At 34.4% G+C, this 15,852-nt stretch overlaps 3 protein-coding genes across 3 annotated transcripts; all 3 read right to left on the bottom strand.

Annotated features, from left to right (window-relative positions):
• Positions 1-315: 315 nt before the first annotated feature.
• Positions 316-1,104, bottom strand: LOC104092141 (calcium-binding allergen Ole e 8-like). The gene has a single exon (XM_009597665.4). The coding sequence runs from the start codon at positions 914-916 to the stop codon at positions 443-445; it is 474 nt and encodes a 157-aa protein (XP_009595960.1). The 5' UTR covers positions 917-1,104; the 3' UTR covers positions 316-442.
• Positions 1,105-4,805: 3,701 nt separating this feature from the next.
• LOC104092140 (phosphoethanolamine N-methyltransferase-like) lies at positions 4,806-9,511 on the bottom strand. The gene is made up of 12 exons (XM_009597663.4): positions 9,317-9,511; positions 8,891-9,006; positions 8,035-8,172; positions 7,723-7,860; positions 7,000-7,143; positions 6,495-6,605; positions 6,261-6,402; positions 5,860-6,140; positions 5,558-5,719; positions 5,402-5,455; positions 5,225-5,299; positions 4,806-5,117 (listed from the first exon to the last, which is right to left on the bottom strand). Exons 1-12 carry the CDS (start codon positions 9,345-9,347, stop codon positions 5,019-5,021), a joined length of 1,491 nt encoding a protein of 496 aa, XP_009595958.1. The 5' UTR covers positions 9,348-9,511; the 3' UTR covers positions 4,806-5,018.
• Positions 9,512-12,058: 2,547 nt separating this feature from the next.
• Positions 12,059-15,852, bottom strand: LOC104092139 (protein C2-DOMAIN ABA-RELATED 4-like). Its single transcript, XM_009597662.4, has 4 exons — positions 15,694-15,852; positions 14,615-14,976; positions 12,722-12,817; positions 12,059-12,568 (listed from the first exon to the last, which is right to left on the bottom strand). The coding sequence occupies exons 2-4, from the start codon at positions 14,723-14,725 to the stop codon at positions 12,281-12,283; spliced, it is 495 nt and encodes a 164-aa protein (XP_009595957.1). The 5' UTR covers positions 14,726-14,976; positions 15,694-15,852; the 3' UTR covers positions 12,059-12,280.

The following is a 15,852-nucleotide window of genomic DNA, read 5'->3' as shown; positions in this document are numbered from 1 at the left end:
CACAAAAAAGTAATTGTACGTATGCATTTATTATATAACATTATTTTCGTTTTGAGCATCCTAAATTTAGAATTTGGTATCGTTTGCTAATAGTATTATTCCAAATACTTTCCACAACTTTCAATTCAACCAGCCACTTAATTACAGTTCTAAAACAGCAAGCCCCACCCAATTAGATTTTCTAAAGCAAAGCGAGAATAGATTTTGCAATTTTTGTTAGTAACAATTTTTTTAAACGGCGGAACAGGAAGCATGTAAATATTTACATTATATTAATCTATTAATTAATACTAGACAATGAAATGAAAGCCGATGGAAAACCAAGCGCCATTTATTAGGTCAAAAGAATTACACACTACTGGAGGATGCACCAAAATTCGGTGTACCTCACCGTTATCAGCCACTCAAATAACGGAAAAAGGATGAGAAAAAAAAGCATCGCTTATTTTTTACTATTATTACACATCATCTGCTTAAACTCCTCAAAGCTAACGTTACCGTCACCGTCAGCATCAACGGAGGTGATCATTCTAGTACAATCCTGAACGGTACAATTCTGGCCCAAACGGTTGAGGATCTGGTGAAGCTCCGCAGCAGAAATCAAGCCGTTATGGTCCTGATCGTAAAGATCAAACGCTTCCTTGAGTTCCTTAGCACCGCCGTCAACGGAATCGTCACTTTTGCAAAAATCAGCAAATTCCTGTAGGTTAATGCAGCCGTCTCTGTCGGTATCAATTTCAGCCATCATACGTTCAACTTCGTCCGGCGAAGTGTCGGATCCTAAGGCTTTCAATACGCCGGAAAGCTCGTCGCCGGAAATCATGCCGTCGCCGTTGGCGTCGAAGCGCGCGAATACTTTTTTGACTTCCTCCATGTCTTGAAGGTAAACGGAAGGCTTGGTAGCATTGGTAGCCATTGTTGTTTTCGATTGTGTGTGAGAGAAGAAAGAAAATTGAGAAAAGGCGTTATATGTGAATGGAGACGTTATAGGATTAATGGAGGGAGATATATAAGGGGGATTATATATATAGGGGGAGAAAGATTGAGAGGTGCAGAGTTTAGATAAAGAGGTGTTTACTCGTGGCCAGTTGAAACGAACGGATTTGATTATATTTTCCTATAAAGTGGTACGGTCGAGGAAATAAAAGGGAAATACCACTCGTTGTTCATTGATCGCCAACTTTTTTATGTGTCTCGTAAATATTTTGAATGGTTAATTATATGATTTATAGTGTTTTTTATATATAAATATAATATAAATTTTATTTTAAAAAATTTAAATATTTTATATTCGAATTAATGATTAAAATTAAACAGTGAACTCTTGAATTCCGAACTCCTTCACATAAGTTAGAACAAAAGGGAGTACATAATTTGGGCCCCGATTAATTTGAGTTCTCGTCGACAAACAAAGGGCTCCTATTGAAAGTGACTCTATTCTCGTGACTCGACTCGAGACCTCTTAATGTATACGCTTAATAAATATTTTCTTTACATACAATTACATTTACACAAAATAATAAATATATATTTTTATCTTAATTTATTACTTTAAAATATTATTTAATATCATTTGGTTTAGTATTGCTGTCGAATAAGTTTTTTTTCTTCATATTTTCTCCTCCTTGTTACCAAATAAATATACTTTCTTCGTGTAAGTTATATTTGGTGTTATCGAATTGCATGCATTATTTTATTAAAAGGAAAATTTTTGATAACAACATCAAACTTCGTTCAATGCAAAATAAATTGGGTACGGTTACAAAAATCGTTAGTAAACAATGTGTCTTTTAAGTACATTATTATTTAAGTTAAATAAAATATCAGAAGTCTTGGTTTTTAAAGCTTCTACGTCACATTACTAAAGTAAAGTCTTTATTTTCTAATTTAGTGAGATTACGACAACTAATTAATGTCAAGAGAATATTACTGTTATTCCATGAAACTCTCCTCTATTCTATTTTGAAATTAACGGAAAAATTGTTCAAATTGATGAACGGAAACAAAGTCCCCAAAGGATGGGGCAATGGTGGCTCTTTGACAAGTGGAAAACCGCATTAGACACGTGTTCGGACTTAGGCGTGTGTAAGACGCGTTGCGTCCCTTTTTTGGATTTAATTTCCGACGACGACACCACTTGAATTGATGCGTGTTCGTACGTGATATTTTGTTTGAGCTTTAACAATGTAGTTGCAGAAAACCCAAAAAATTATAATTCTCTTTCCTATTTTTACTATCTTTATTTTATTTTTATTTTAAAAAAAACGCTAAAACTGATGCCAATAAGACTTATATTAAATTGATTTTTGTGTTTTATATATATATTTAAGAAACTGACTAAGTTGACTTGGTATTTTAACAGGACTCAAATCGAATTGCAAAAAATACCTCAAATTGCAGATCGAGCTCCTCAGGTACTCATTAATAATACTTAATGCATGATTAATTTGCCAAATTTACTGCTGAATAAATAATTTTAAATTTAGCCCTCTCAACTTGAAATCTAAAGGTAGAATGTATTCTTCATTTATATAGTGCATTTGGCCTTGCTCAGCTAATAAAATATACCAATAATGTGAGAAAATTTTACACGTGTATATGAGTTAAATTCATAAAGTAATTAGATCAATATGACAAGCATTGATTACTAGTGACATGCTAATAATGGTCACTAACTTACTATTACGGGTCAAACTAAATTGATAGTGTAGAAAAAAATCTTTGTTGCATCAAACTTAGATCCTTTCAACATATATGAAAAAAAATATACTCCCTCCGATCCATTTTAATTGATTTTTTGGTTATATTCACACATATTAAGGAATTCACATTTTAATATTAATTAATAATGAAATTGATCATATTAACTTTTACTATCTCTTTAATTTGTTCATTGAAAATATAACAGATATTTTGTGTAACACTTCTCAAATCTATAAAAGTTTCAAAAAATGCTCAACATAGAATTTGTTTTTTCTAATCTTAAATTATACTTTTATTACGGATTTAAACCCTTATGTTTGATTTTTGAGTTACTTCTCTATTTATAAATAATTGGATATACAATTAGAAAAATATTAATAATTTTAATATTATTAAAAGTAGGTATAATTAAATATTAATTAAGTCAACAAAAAAAGCTAAGACACTTAAAATTGGGCCTAAAGCCCATAGGATAGTCTGTACTTAAGGGCAAGGAAAAAGGCTTAAATGCCTCGGACGAAAAGGGGACAAGGGATTGGGTTTCAAAGAATACAAAGCAACCAATTCAATAATTAGACTTTTAAGGACAGAAACAAAGGCAACAAGTTCTAGCGACTATTCACGCAGACAAGGAAATTTTTAGGCTTCTTTACAAATAACTAGTTCTTGAACGCAAATATATAAAATTTCGTATTCCCAATTATCCTATAGTATAAGAATTAGATAGTTAATTCCCATCTTTTTCTGTATCAACAGTAGATTCCATGTTTAGGTGTGAAACTTTGAAATTAATTAAAATGAATGGCGTTTGCAGAATCGATTTTTTGACGGGTAGGAGTTTTGAGATGAGTTAATATAACCCTTTATTAGAGTGGTTTAACTCACAAAAGTACGCATATAAGGTGTTTGATGAATTGCTTAAAAGAGTTAATATGTACTTAATTGGAGCGAGTGAGTACCTATTAACTTAGAATTGTTCTAGCTAAAGTTTAGATGATTTATTATGATATATGTGCATAAATTTTTAGATTTTTGTGTTATTCTTATATGCCATTTTCATGTTGAAAATTTATGAAGAAGCAAGAATCTTTAAAAATACTTTTGAATGTTTATTTCATTCTAAAGTCATGCTTTACATTTAAGGATACCAGTATGAGTATGTATAGGATGTTCCAGAAAAGATTTAGACTTAAAAAGTCACAAGAAGAAGTTTTAGAAAGCAAAGATTTTTGGGAGTATTCTCTATTCTGAGAAGGGGTCATCGTCCAGGCCGAGGGTCCTGACCAAGGCATTGACTTCCTGAAACTACTTGTGCCAAAGTAGGGAGCACACGAGCCGAGGGTCTCATTGCTGAGAATTTACTTAGCCAGGCTAAGGTATGATAAATGAGCGCTGAGAACCATGAAGCGAATGGCACCTCGTGGATTGGGCCTATTCGATCAGGTTGGGATCGAACCCATGCCGATCACACGGTGATTAAGACAGAAATAAGTCAGGATAGTTGGAACTCCCGAAGCATAAAGTGAAGTATTTTTTTAGATAAGAAATAAAAAGAAAATAATTTCTTTTAGAATATTCATAAACTGCTATTATGCAATTATTTTAGAATTGTTCTTAGAAGCTTTATGTTTTTTTCCATGCATTTAGAATCTTTGTTCATAATGTATATTTTATTAAAGTTTTGTCCCCTGTCGTTGAGACTCACTGAATACATTGGATGGTACTGACGTTCTCCTTTGGGAACCTACGTTGGTCTGCGGTACAACTAGGAACCGGTTTTGTAAGAGAGCAGGCTACAGGTTAGGACTTCCCTCTCTTCCAGTACTATTGGTGAGCTCCGCTTTTGTTCATGGAGTATTCCTTTGAGTCATCTTTATTTAGTTATTTCTTTGTTTACTTGGAGAACTAGCCAGGCAATCTCATGTCCTGAGCAGTGCGTCAGTTTATCAGTAGAGGTTTCATAGACACAGTCGATGGGTTAAGATTCAGATGTTTTTGATAATAACTTAGCAGTATTTCAGTGGCTACTACGATTTAAAGTATTTGGTTAAAGTATTGCATATAAAATTTTAAATTATAATAGATTTGATAAGGGCAGATGGTTCGCTCGGTCAAATTTAGTGATCGGGTACAGGTCATGACTTGTTCAGAAAATGGGACAATTTGAGTCTCTTTAGTACTCTAAGGACAACTTTGGGAAAAAGACAGGTAGATGATGATATTACATAGGACAACAACACAATATATTTAGTACTAAACCAAGAAATTCAGATTTAAGTGCATGAAGTAACACAAAATATCATGCACTTGGACAATCACTTCTTGGCAATGAACAAACCCCATCTCTGCTCACCAGATGAAGTACTCCTGATTAGCTTGGCCTTCCAACCTCCAACTATATCATTGTAATCTTGCTGTAAAGTTAAAATCAGAAATAAAAATAAGAAGAAATCATATATCAACAATCATTAGGCATTTCAATATAGGTGCATAATGGAGTATATGATAATAATGCACTCACTTCAGAAAACTCTTGGATAAATGACTCTCTTTCCTTCTCCACAGTATCTAACTCCTTCTGTAGAACTTTAATGAACTGCAATCCAAGTAACATACACTTTAGGTTTGTATCAATGTCTTCAAAGCGAAGCACTGCGGAGTAAACAATATTTACACAATCAAGTCACAGAAGACACACCTGTTCAGTTCGATCCTCGGCAACAACTTCATTGAAACCAGCATCTCTGAGCATCTATATTGTGAAATTATAAAGAAGCTCTATCATTCTAAAACCACTAGCAAAGAAAGAGGATGGGAGTTGGGACACATTAGTATGTATGAGATTAATGTATACCTGGCCATATGCTTCAACATCATGTAAATCATAACCTCTTTGCTTGATATACCCTGCAAATTCTTCTGATGCTGGTCCTGCCCTTTTGCAATAATCACTAATGAGGACTTTGCCTCCAGGCTTCAGCCACTTATAGAAAGATCTGAACAATGCAAGTTTGTCCTGCAAACACACCATTGTTCAACAGTTAGGCCGGCTAAGAATGTGGTAATGTAACGATTGAGATTGAACTAGTCAGTGACAATATTGAAGCTTCAAAGAGGGACTGAAAATCACATCCGAATAGCAAGACTGCTAATTACCTGGATGTGAAGGATAGTGTCCCGGCTGTATATCACATCAAATGTTCCTTCAGGATATGTTGCCTTTGTGCAATCAGCAACCTCAAATTCAACCGCACATTTACGACCAATAGCACGCTCGAAGGCCAAAGAGATCATGTTAACTGAGAGGTCAATGCCAACAACATAAACATCATACTTCTCAGCCATGTAAAAGTCACCTCCACCGATACCACAGCCAACATCAAGGACTTTTTGGCCAGGCTGAAGATCCAACATAGCTACAAATTCTTTGGTAGTGTCTACTCAAGAAGAAATACAGAATCAGAAAACTCTAGATAAATCCTAGGATTAAATAACAGTGAGTGGAAAGAAAGAACTAGAACGACAAACTTGCAATTGATATGTTAAGAGAACCACACCTATTCCTCCGGTGCTCACAAAGCTATGTCCAAAGACACGTTCATATCGCAGTATGCCATTAGACTTGTACTGAACAGTGTCCAAGAAATGCTGGAATCCCCTGTCATCTGCAGAATGAACCTTTTGCCATATCCAGCAAATCTGCAAGTCGCAAGCAGCAAGAACACATTGATTGAATTGTTGGTTTATTCTATATAACAAAAGGGGTAATGATGATAGCAATATTATAGTACCTCATTTTGATTCTTTTTGGTCCTTGCATAAGCTCCAATGCACTTAAAACCAATGAGTGAGAGTTCACATGATTTTCCAGCATCGTCATTTAAATTGCATTCATTGAAAACCTGCATTAAGTTATAATCAGAAGAGTATAACAAAATAACCGACTCAGGTAGTTTAATTTAAGCAAAGAAAACGCTTATGACTCTTTTGGAGTGACATTAACCTGCATGCAATCTTTTATTTTGTTATAAACCAAGGACTTGAATGACAAGATGACTAGACAAACTGGTAATTGAGCGTTCATCATTAACTTCCAACGCACTTATGACTTAAATAAAGCTATAAACTTATTGTGATTTTTTTTAATTTAAAGTTGCAGGAAAAATTTCTTTATCTAGGATTTTCCAAGAAAAATTGTTTCCTTTCCAGGGCAAATTTGCTAGGAAAGGAAAAAAGGAAAGAAAATACACATAGAAGCACTGTTGAGTGTGAATGGAAAAGCACTTTTTGGATGACCTTTGTATAAAACCTAGGCTCCCGATAGTGTGTTGGGTTGTTCTTTCCCTTGTTATCTCCTGATTGATTGAAGCATGTCTCTCTAAAAAATATATAGCCACCAACTTTCAACCATTTGACCATTCTCTCTGCAAGGTCCTGAACCTGCAAAAAGGGGAAGTTCAAATGTTAAACAGTAATCAGTCAAATTGGAATTGAAAGAAAAATGCATGAAGAACAACGGAGATCCTTCAAAATTCAGTTTACTATAATCATCATACATGGTAGATGTTCCTATCTACATTTGGAGTAGTATTCTACTGAATCTAAAATGTTGCCTTATTGGGAATTGTTTATGCAAATACTCCAGTTGCTAGACGCAGACACTGCGAAAAAAGCTATTGGACATACTTCGGACATGCTGTTAGAATAAAATTGATCAAGCATGTCATTTTAAATATCATGTGTCATTGATATAGTTTAGTATGTGCCTATCATACTTCTTTTTTCGCGCAATCATAACGTTTACAGAATCTTCCTACGAAGAAGGGGTGTCAACAAAAGTTTTACCTAGAAGGAACTTAAGTTCTGAATATCTTTTCTTTCAAACTCAACATATTATAGGAATTGTGTCATGCCTCCCAGATTTGAGCCAAACAATTTACTGGCATCAGTTTGTAAGCGTGCAACTTTAGTGAACATTTCATGCAGGAAGCAGGGAAAAATTAAAAGAAAAAAAGATACCTCTTTGTCAGAAAGATACATCAGTAGCCAGTTAGAAAATATCAAATCCACAGATTCAGGTGAAAACGTCAAATCTGGTGAAGTCACATCAGCACACATAAACTTGACATTCTTGTGGTGCCCATTGATGCTTTCATTCTGCAAGGAAACAGATTATAATAGATAAGCAAGTATATGAAAATCCATTCACTAGATTCGTCACCATTTATTTAGCTTGAAGCAACAACAAGTGAATCTCAGAACCAACTCATTCACAGGTTCATATAACAAAAACAGAAAATTCAAACGTCTCAAGGATAAAATGCCTCGAACCTTCTTAATCACGTCTTCAACAAAGTCCAGTGTTGTAAGTTGCCCAGCCTTCTCGGCTAAGCCCCCAGTGAAACGGCCGATACCAGCACCCAGTTCTAACACAGATTTCCCTTCATATGGAGGGAGCAGTGAGAGCACCTACATTACCATCCACACGTCACAAATATTTAAGTGGATACCAATACATGTTCTTGCAGCAAGTCATGTAATTTCACAAAAAAACACCTTGTATAACCATAAAACTTTGTTAATATAAGTTGGTTTCGGATCAAAATCCCTCTTCTATTTATTGAAGCTCAAATTCCCAATGCAAATAAGCGCATATAATATGCAGGATCAGCATTATAACTTCAGAGCAAGCCTCCAGTAAACATAATTAAGAACTAAGCTGAATGCATCAGCAAAATGCTTGGCAACTATGAGTGAAACAAATTAGGAACACACTAAACCTTTATCAGTGTTCCATGATACTAGAAAAGCAAGTATAATCAAAAGAGGAACACCCTTTATAAATTCATACTCAACTATGAAACAGAGAAACAATCAGGTGTTGATTCTGAACTCCTCAAGTAAAATAGCAAAATTTCACATTTAACAAGTCTTGATTAACTGCCATTTCATTGGACAAGCATGGTCTTTCAAATGCTAATTAAGTGTAGATGCTAAGGATAAATTCTCTTTAGAATATTCCATGAAAATGACTCAGAACAAAGAGAAAATTTATAAATTAAGACAACGAAACTAGGAAAGAGTATGGTTGGTCCAAAAAGAACTGGTTTTTACGCAATCAAGACCATATTAATGGTCGCGGAAGCAATTGAGGAAAAAAAAAAAAAAAACAAGCAGAAAAATGTACCTCAGGTCTATCCTCTTTGTCAAGATCAGATGCTTCTGAGTCAAGCATCATTGCTTTCAAAGTGAGTTCAGCAGCTTGCTCAATCCAATAACTCTTTTGAATCTCACGCTCTTGTTCTAATACACACCACATTAATTCGTAATCAAAACATTAGCAGATGTCCAATTAAACAAAAATCCACAAACCACGAAGTTAACTTGCGTGCACACTCTCATCTAAAAACATAGTAATTAGAGACATGACACATTTATTTATCTTAATCTGCAACACGTCCTTTATGTATGATATGATTATTTCGGACCAATAAATGTGGAAATATTTTAGTGACTGAACTCAAGACTTCTACACGTTCTGATATCATATTAAACCGTGTGTATTGTCTCGTTTAAAAGTTTAAGTTAATAAAAGAATGAAGATTTCTGTTACCTGGAGCAGCAGCAATATCAATGGCAGCCATGGTTGTGAGAACTGTTTGATTAGAAACTTGAATTGCAGAGAATGGAGGTAGAATTACGATAGCAGCGAAAAGCCTTCAATAGCAAGGCGAGATCTAGAGAAGGACCTCGATTTACAATTACAACTTCTACCTCTTTGCTGCATCAGCTAAGCGCAAAATGTTATGAATTTGTTTTGCGGTGGCTTGCTTCTTTATAGGCGGGCGACGACGAAACCACCGAAAAGAGAACTCTGCTGATTTTTGTCTTTGTAAAAAAGCAACCAGCAGAAATTGATTTAGAAAATATATTTTGCTTTAAAACTTATAACGTCCGCTAACACTTGGTTAAATTCAACTTCCATGAGCAAGCTTATTTTTATGTTTGAGATTTAAGTCGCTATGATTTTATTTTTTTTCATTATTAGTAAATTTTAACATTGTTAATATTTTATCAGATATCAATTATTTTTTAATAAGATATTTATGCTGCATTTTGAGCTTTTAATGGTGGAGTGCTTTGGCAATTGCTACAGTTCGCTTGGACCATAAGAAAATGCCATGATAATAAAATTATCTAATAAGTAACTTTATTGTATAAATATTTTTTATATTCATTATGCATAAAACTCAAAGTCTATTTACTTTGCTTTTTTTATATAGTGGTACATGTAGCCTAGAGGGCAGTGGCTGAATTTTATAGTTTAAAAGCCTTACATTGGATCAAGAGAATATTATATTTTGTGGTCTTATTTCTCGGGTACAAATTCCAAAGAAAAAGAATCAGTCTTATCATTAGTCTAGATTTTTTTTTTTATCATTTTTCATTTCTTTTTAAAATATACCATAAGATTTTTGATTTTGTTTCCCAAGTATTTTAGTGCTGCCACTACCTCCAATGTCCCCAAAACAAACATAGAAAAAATTACTACTAGTTTAGATCACATGGTATTATTAAGTATTGAGATGTCTATAAGTTTTTGAAAACAGTATATGTAGCAAAATAGATTTGAGTATTCCAAAGAGCAATCCACTATACTCCAAATATTTGAAACTAACAATGTCATAAAGAATTATTGGAATACAGAGAAAAACATTGTAAACTTCTTTTTTGGATCCAAATTTTTTAATGCAAAGTACTATAGATTGTCCACTCACACCTCGATGATTCATGCTTTCAAATATTAAAAGATAAATTTGGGTGAAGCACACAAATAGCCTCAAAGCGAATGACCAATTCCCTTTTGTATTTGTCACGTGTCCGTAGACAACACTTTTAACTTTTCACCTTGAAATTCTGCAAGCGAATATTAAAAATGGAAGACCGCACTAAAAAGAGTGTAATTTTTTTTAATAAACTTCGCAAATCAACCGACAACCAAGCCCCTTTTCTTCCTCATTTTCATTTCTCTACTAATTTTTAGGTTTTTTTATTCAGTCTCCCCAGCCTTTCCAGGATGTGTAAGGATGTGCAGAAGACTTTTGGATGGATCCAATAAACCAACCCTTTGGACATAATTTATACACGAGTTGGGAATCTCTCCAAATGCACAATATATCTGTGTATTACTGCCCTATATTCACACTACATGTCATTCATCCACCATAATGTTTGCTCCCTGTCCCATATTTTTAACATAAAAAAACAAAAAAAACTACAAGAAAGCAGCGGTTCTCTTTTTTTGTTTTTGTTTATATGAGTACTTTGTTCAATCATGGCTTACTGGAAGGTTTTGGTATAAAAGTAGCGGCATATATACATGGGTTCAATAATTGGTGCACCTAGTTGTGCAAAATAAAGTTGCAATTACTGCTCCCTGTTCTATCTTTAGATTTCAGCTATCTTAATTGTTTTTTAGCCTTTGTCTTCCTTCTCTTTCTCTCTATGAGTCATTTTTAACATTGCAATAACTTTTTTAAGGTGATGATTACAACGTAGAGTATCAATTTCTATTATTTGTGTTGAATATTAAACATGCGACTATGTTTCCTTTCACAAAATGCATGCTGTGCTACTCTTTGTGCTTTACATCTAAATTTAAGAATTTACAAGTGAGGCCCGCTCTGTTGGTAAAAGCACATCCACCTACGATTGTTAGGTCCTGTGTTCGAGTCACAGTGGAGGGGAAGTGTGAAAACACTATATATATACTCCTAATTTGGGAAAAAGAAAAAAAAATTAAGAATTGAAAATGTTCATGAATTTTAAATTCTTGAAAGGTCATGAAAATAGTATAAAAAAAACATTAGTAGTGTAGTATTATCAGACATTACAGAGCATGTTGATATAAAAAGAGTAATGTCAATGCTCTAATCCTTTATGGGTAAATTAACTTTTGGAAATGTGGCTATTGTAGTCTTCCTTTCCAAAACAAATTACACTAAATACTGCATTTGTATACTTTTAGTATTTCTTTGATTCCAGATCTTTTAGGCATATAACATGCCTAATTTCTAGATGCCTATATGTGTGGACAACTATGTTCATGAGATGACATGGCATACAACAATAACAACTCAGTATAATCCCACTATGGAGTCTTGGGAGGGTAATGTGTACGCAGACCTTACCCCTACCACAGGGTAGAGAAGCTGTTTCCGATAGACCCTCGGCTCCCTCCCTCCAAGAACTCCCCACCTTGCTCTTGAGGTGACTCGAACTCACAACCTCTTGGTTAGAAGTGGAGGGTGCTCACCACTGAGCAACCCACTCTTGGTAAGATGACATGGCATGCTAAATATAATTATATCATCATTATCCCCATATATAACTTAAGCAATTCCAGCAAATTACTAGAGAAGTTGAAAGTTGTTCAAATAATTTACTAAGCTACAAACCTTCTGCATATTGCTGCAGAGTACAAAGGACATATTTATGGAACTCGGCCTATATGTCAAACCACAAACAGTATAAGCAACAGACAACAGCAACCAGAGTTCATAGTATCCTGCGTATTCTATCGCTTGCTGCCAGGAAGATCGATCCACTGAAGTTGGAGTTCGACCTCTCCACATTCCACATTTCTCAATCTCAGGCACATATCTTGCACAACTTTGTTATCTTGCCATACCACTTTAGTCTCTTCGGCCAGACAGTTTGACCTGCACGGCGTTACTCTTGTGATTACTGTGCCACATGGGAGGCCATCTAAGTTCATCTTTAGAGCATCTAAAAATGGTTTGATATCAAATTCTGCATCTCCCATTTTGTCATCCATGCTAAACATATCGTGATCGTATACAGTCTGGAGGCAAACATAAATGCAAAATCAGAATAATTGAAGTGACAAAGGATCATCTCAGAGCATTCCTAAAAGGCTTATAAGACGAGGAATATTATACTCTACAGAAAAGATAGGTTTTATCTTTTACTATCACCAGCAAATAAGAAACTTTACCAGCTTAACAGTAAGATTTGGATCTGAAACAGAAAGGGTCAGATCTTCATTCCACTCAGGGTTAACATCCTTATTTATAACTCGCGTCTTCAGTTTCTGTGTTCAAATTGTAAACATATGCAAGTTAAGAGTTGGCGCAAGAGCAATTATAAAGACTATAAAATATAGGAAAGAATTTGCAATTAAATGCCACATTCCAAGTTACTTATCAATCATGTCCCAAACAGTATGAGATTTTGTGAATCTACTCATAAGAATGATATACATTAGCCAGAACCTTGAATGAAAATAATTAAGTGTTACATGTAGGGGTCCTCTGATTTTACCTTAGTACAAATATAGTTTCTAACTTTCTATATAATCCTTGGCTTAATAAAGCTTAATAGTCCGACTGAAACATGCATTACGTGTATAAGATAAATATTTTGCATCCGGTAGAAGTAACTGAACATTAAGCACATACTTTTCTTCCAATCCATAATTTAGAACATGTAATCACTAAAATCATAGCTGTTTTTTATGGAAACTCAGAGGAGTTCGCCAAAACAAAACAGTGACTTATGTTGCATATTTGCAGCAGCTCTGCAAATCCTAGAATGGCCACCAACAGTTTTAGAAATTAAATTTACTTCTCCCTACCTTTTCCATCATGAAAAGAAACGACTTCTTTCCATCTGTGATGAAAGCCGGACCTTTTAAACTTATTCTGAATCGCAATATATTAAAACAGCCAAAGGCTAAAAATTAAAGTTACGGACGTTTCAAACATATTTTTCTTACTCTATGAGCGAAAAGAACATCATAAAATGTGTTGTACTATCCTAAGAGTAGTAGTGCTTGTTAAATTAAAGGTTTTATCTCTCTGGACACATGAAAGCTAAAAACACTCTACTAAGCCAAGTAAAGCAGTGATAAACCACGTAAAGCAGTAACATATACGGATGAAATAATTTTTCCAGCCACAAATTAAAACTCTGAAGCACTCTGATCCAGATCTATTCTCGCCGTTAACGGGTATCATTGGCTCAAACAAATACACAAGTGAGATAAGACAACATCGTATCAGTTACATAGCCTATTTCCAAAAGGTAAATGCTACCAGGGATGTCAATTTTAAACAATTACTAAAAGCCCATATCTCCTCTGTCACACCTTCTAGGAGTCAATGACTAAAGACGGATAGAAACATGTGAACACTGTATTGAACTCAACAATCCCTTCCCAACCCCCTTTTTACTACAAGTCATAACTTAATTACAGGGCCATCTGAATTGAAAATTCAACAAGAATTTCGAAGCACGACAAGACCACAAGAATAGTTAACGCCGGAGAACATGATCCTACTTAGTTCCAAGTTAATAGCTTGATAATGGTACGCTAATCGTCAGATATGAAAATGTAACAACAGAACTATACCTAAAACTGTTCTAATTTTTACTTAATGTGATTGATAAACCAGTTCTAAAAGTAAACCTCTACAGATGTCACATTCATTGATTATATAGACCCCAGTGCACAAAGATTGGAGGCAAAGTATGGCTTTCCAACAGTTTGACCTTTTTAGAAGCTATGGGTCGTCGGAACACGATAGCTTTGGTCCAAACTATGTATTTATCCTAATAAATTCATTAAATATGTACAAATTATTAATTTAAAAACTAGTAACTTCAAAGAATATAAATCTTGAACCCGCTTTAAATCCTAGTTACGTAATCAAAGCATCATATGATACATCTCCATGCAAACAAAGGTTAATACCCATTTCGATCCATTTGGACCCGTTTCAGAATTGTTTTTAAAAAAACTAATAATAATAACCCAGACGATTTAAAAATTAAAATGGAAAGAATGGCGAGGATGGAAAAAGAAAGAAGAAAAGTGGAGAGAACCTACCTGTTTACCCATCTTGACAACAACGTAGGGATCACTGCTGCGGACATCGCGTACAGCCAGGTTTACACCTCTCTTGATTTTTATCCTTAAAAGACCCAATAGGTTGTCCATTTAAGGATTTAATTTTCTCTCTCTCTTCTTCCCTCCTCCACTACTGCTTTATGCTGTCTTTGTTGATCTCTTAATCTAATCTCCCCTCTTTATATAATAAAAATAAAAACTAATATAGCCTACTTCTTGATTAATATTAGTACTAGTAATTAATAGGATAAGTCAAATCTTTATTTTTTATGTTTTTGCTTCTTCTTTTTTTAAATTCTTAACACCCTCCCCACGCAAGTGAAAGTCTTCCTCTAGTGAATCTGAAAAAATGGGAAATAACAAGGAGTTATTTAAAAGAACAAGTACGTACTACATATATTAGAGAAAAACACCCCTAATTTAGATACTTTACGAGTATAAATCGAAGATATTAATCCACTGCAGACAAATTAATAAAACAGATACAACATTAATTATAATACTTTCCACCGCATGCAATCAAAGATCAGAAAATGAAAATGTTAATTTGGCTTTTCCCCTTAGGGGCCACAAGTGGCAGGTGAAGAACAAATCCATTTTTAGTCTTGTTTAATGTTGAGGCCTGCACTGCATATTTTAACATGTACGAGACCAAGGACAAATCATGTGGAAGGAACCTCTGATCCAATCCAATTTTATATCCTTAATGATTTATCATTCTTTTATTGAAATCGACCGAAGGGCAGCCTGGTGCATAAAGTATTTCGCGTTTATGGAGGATTCGATGAATGATCGCATTGCAAGTAGTGTGATGAAGACAACTTATTCTAATACAAGCATTAATAGCTGCTTCCACGGCTCGAAGCCGTGATTTATACATCACACGGAGATAACTTTAATGTTGCTCCAATCTTCCCTTCTTTATTGAAGTTGACTCATAGATCCAATTGCAATCAGACGAAAACTTCTGATGAAAATTAAATCACTTGGGGAAGAATATGGCAAACAAATGCCATTTTCATATGTTATCAATCAAATGGTGTTTCTTTCATACTTACATTTTAGGATCTTCTTTATGGATTACGTTGCGAGCGGCTGCCTTATTATGGCCGTGAGGAAGAAATAAAAGGAAGTTGTTAAGGTAATGCCTATTGTGTTTTTCTTGGGGGATATGGAGTTACATCACATGCCCAAAAAAAAGGGGGGGATGAAAGGCA

The sequence above is a fragment of the Nicotiana tomentosiformis genome, chromosome 6 (assembly GCF_000390325.3).
Source record: "Nicotiana tomentosiformis chromosome 6, ASM39032v3, whole genome shotgun sequence".
In the NCBI taxonomy this organism is placed as follows: Eukaryota; Viridiplantae; Streptophyta; class Magnoliopsida; order Solanales; family Solanaceae; genus Nicotiana; species Nicotiana tomentosiformis.
Note: the sequence above shows the minus strand (reverse complement) of the source record. Positions and strands in the feature narration are given on the sequence as shown.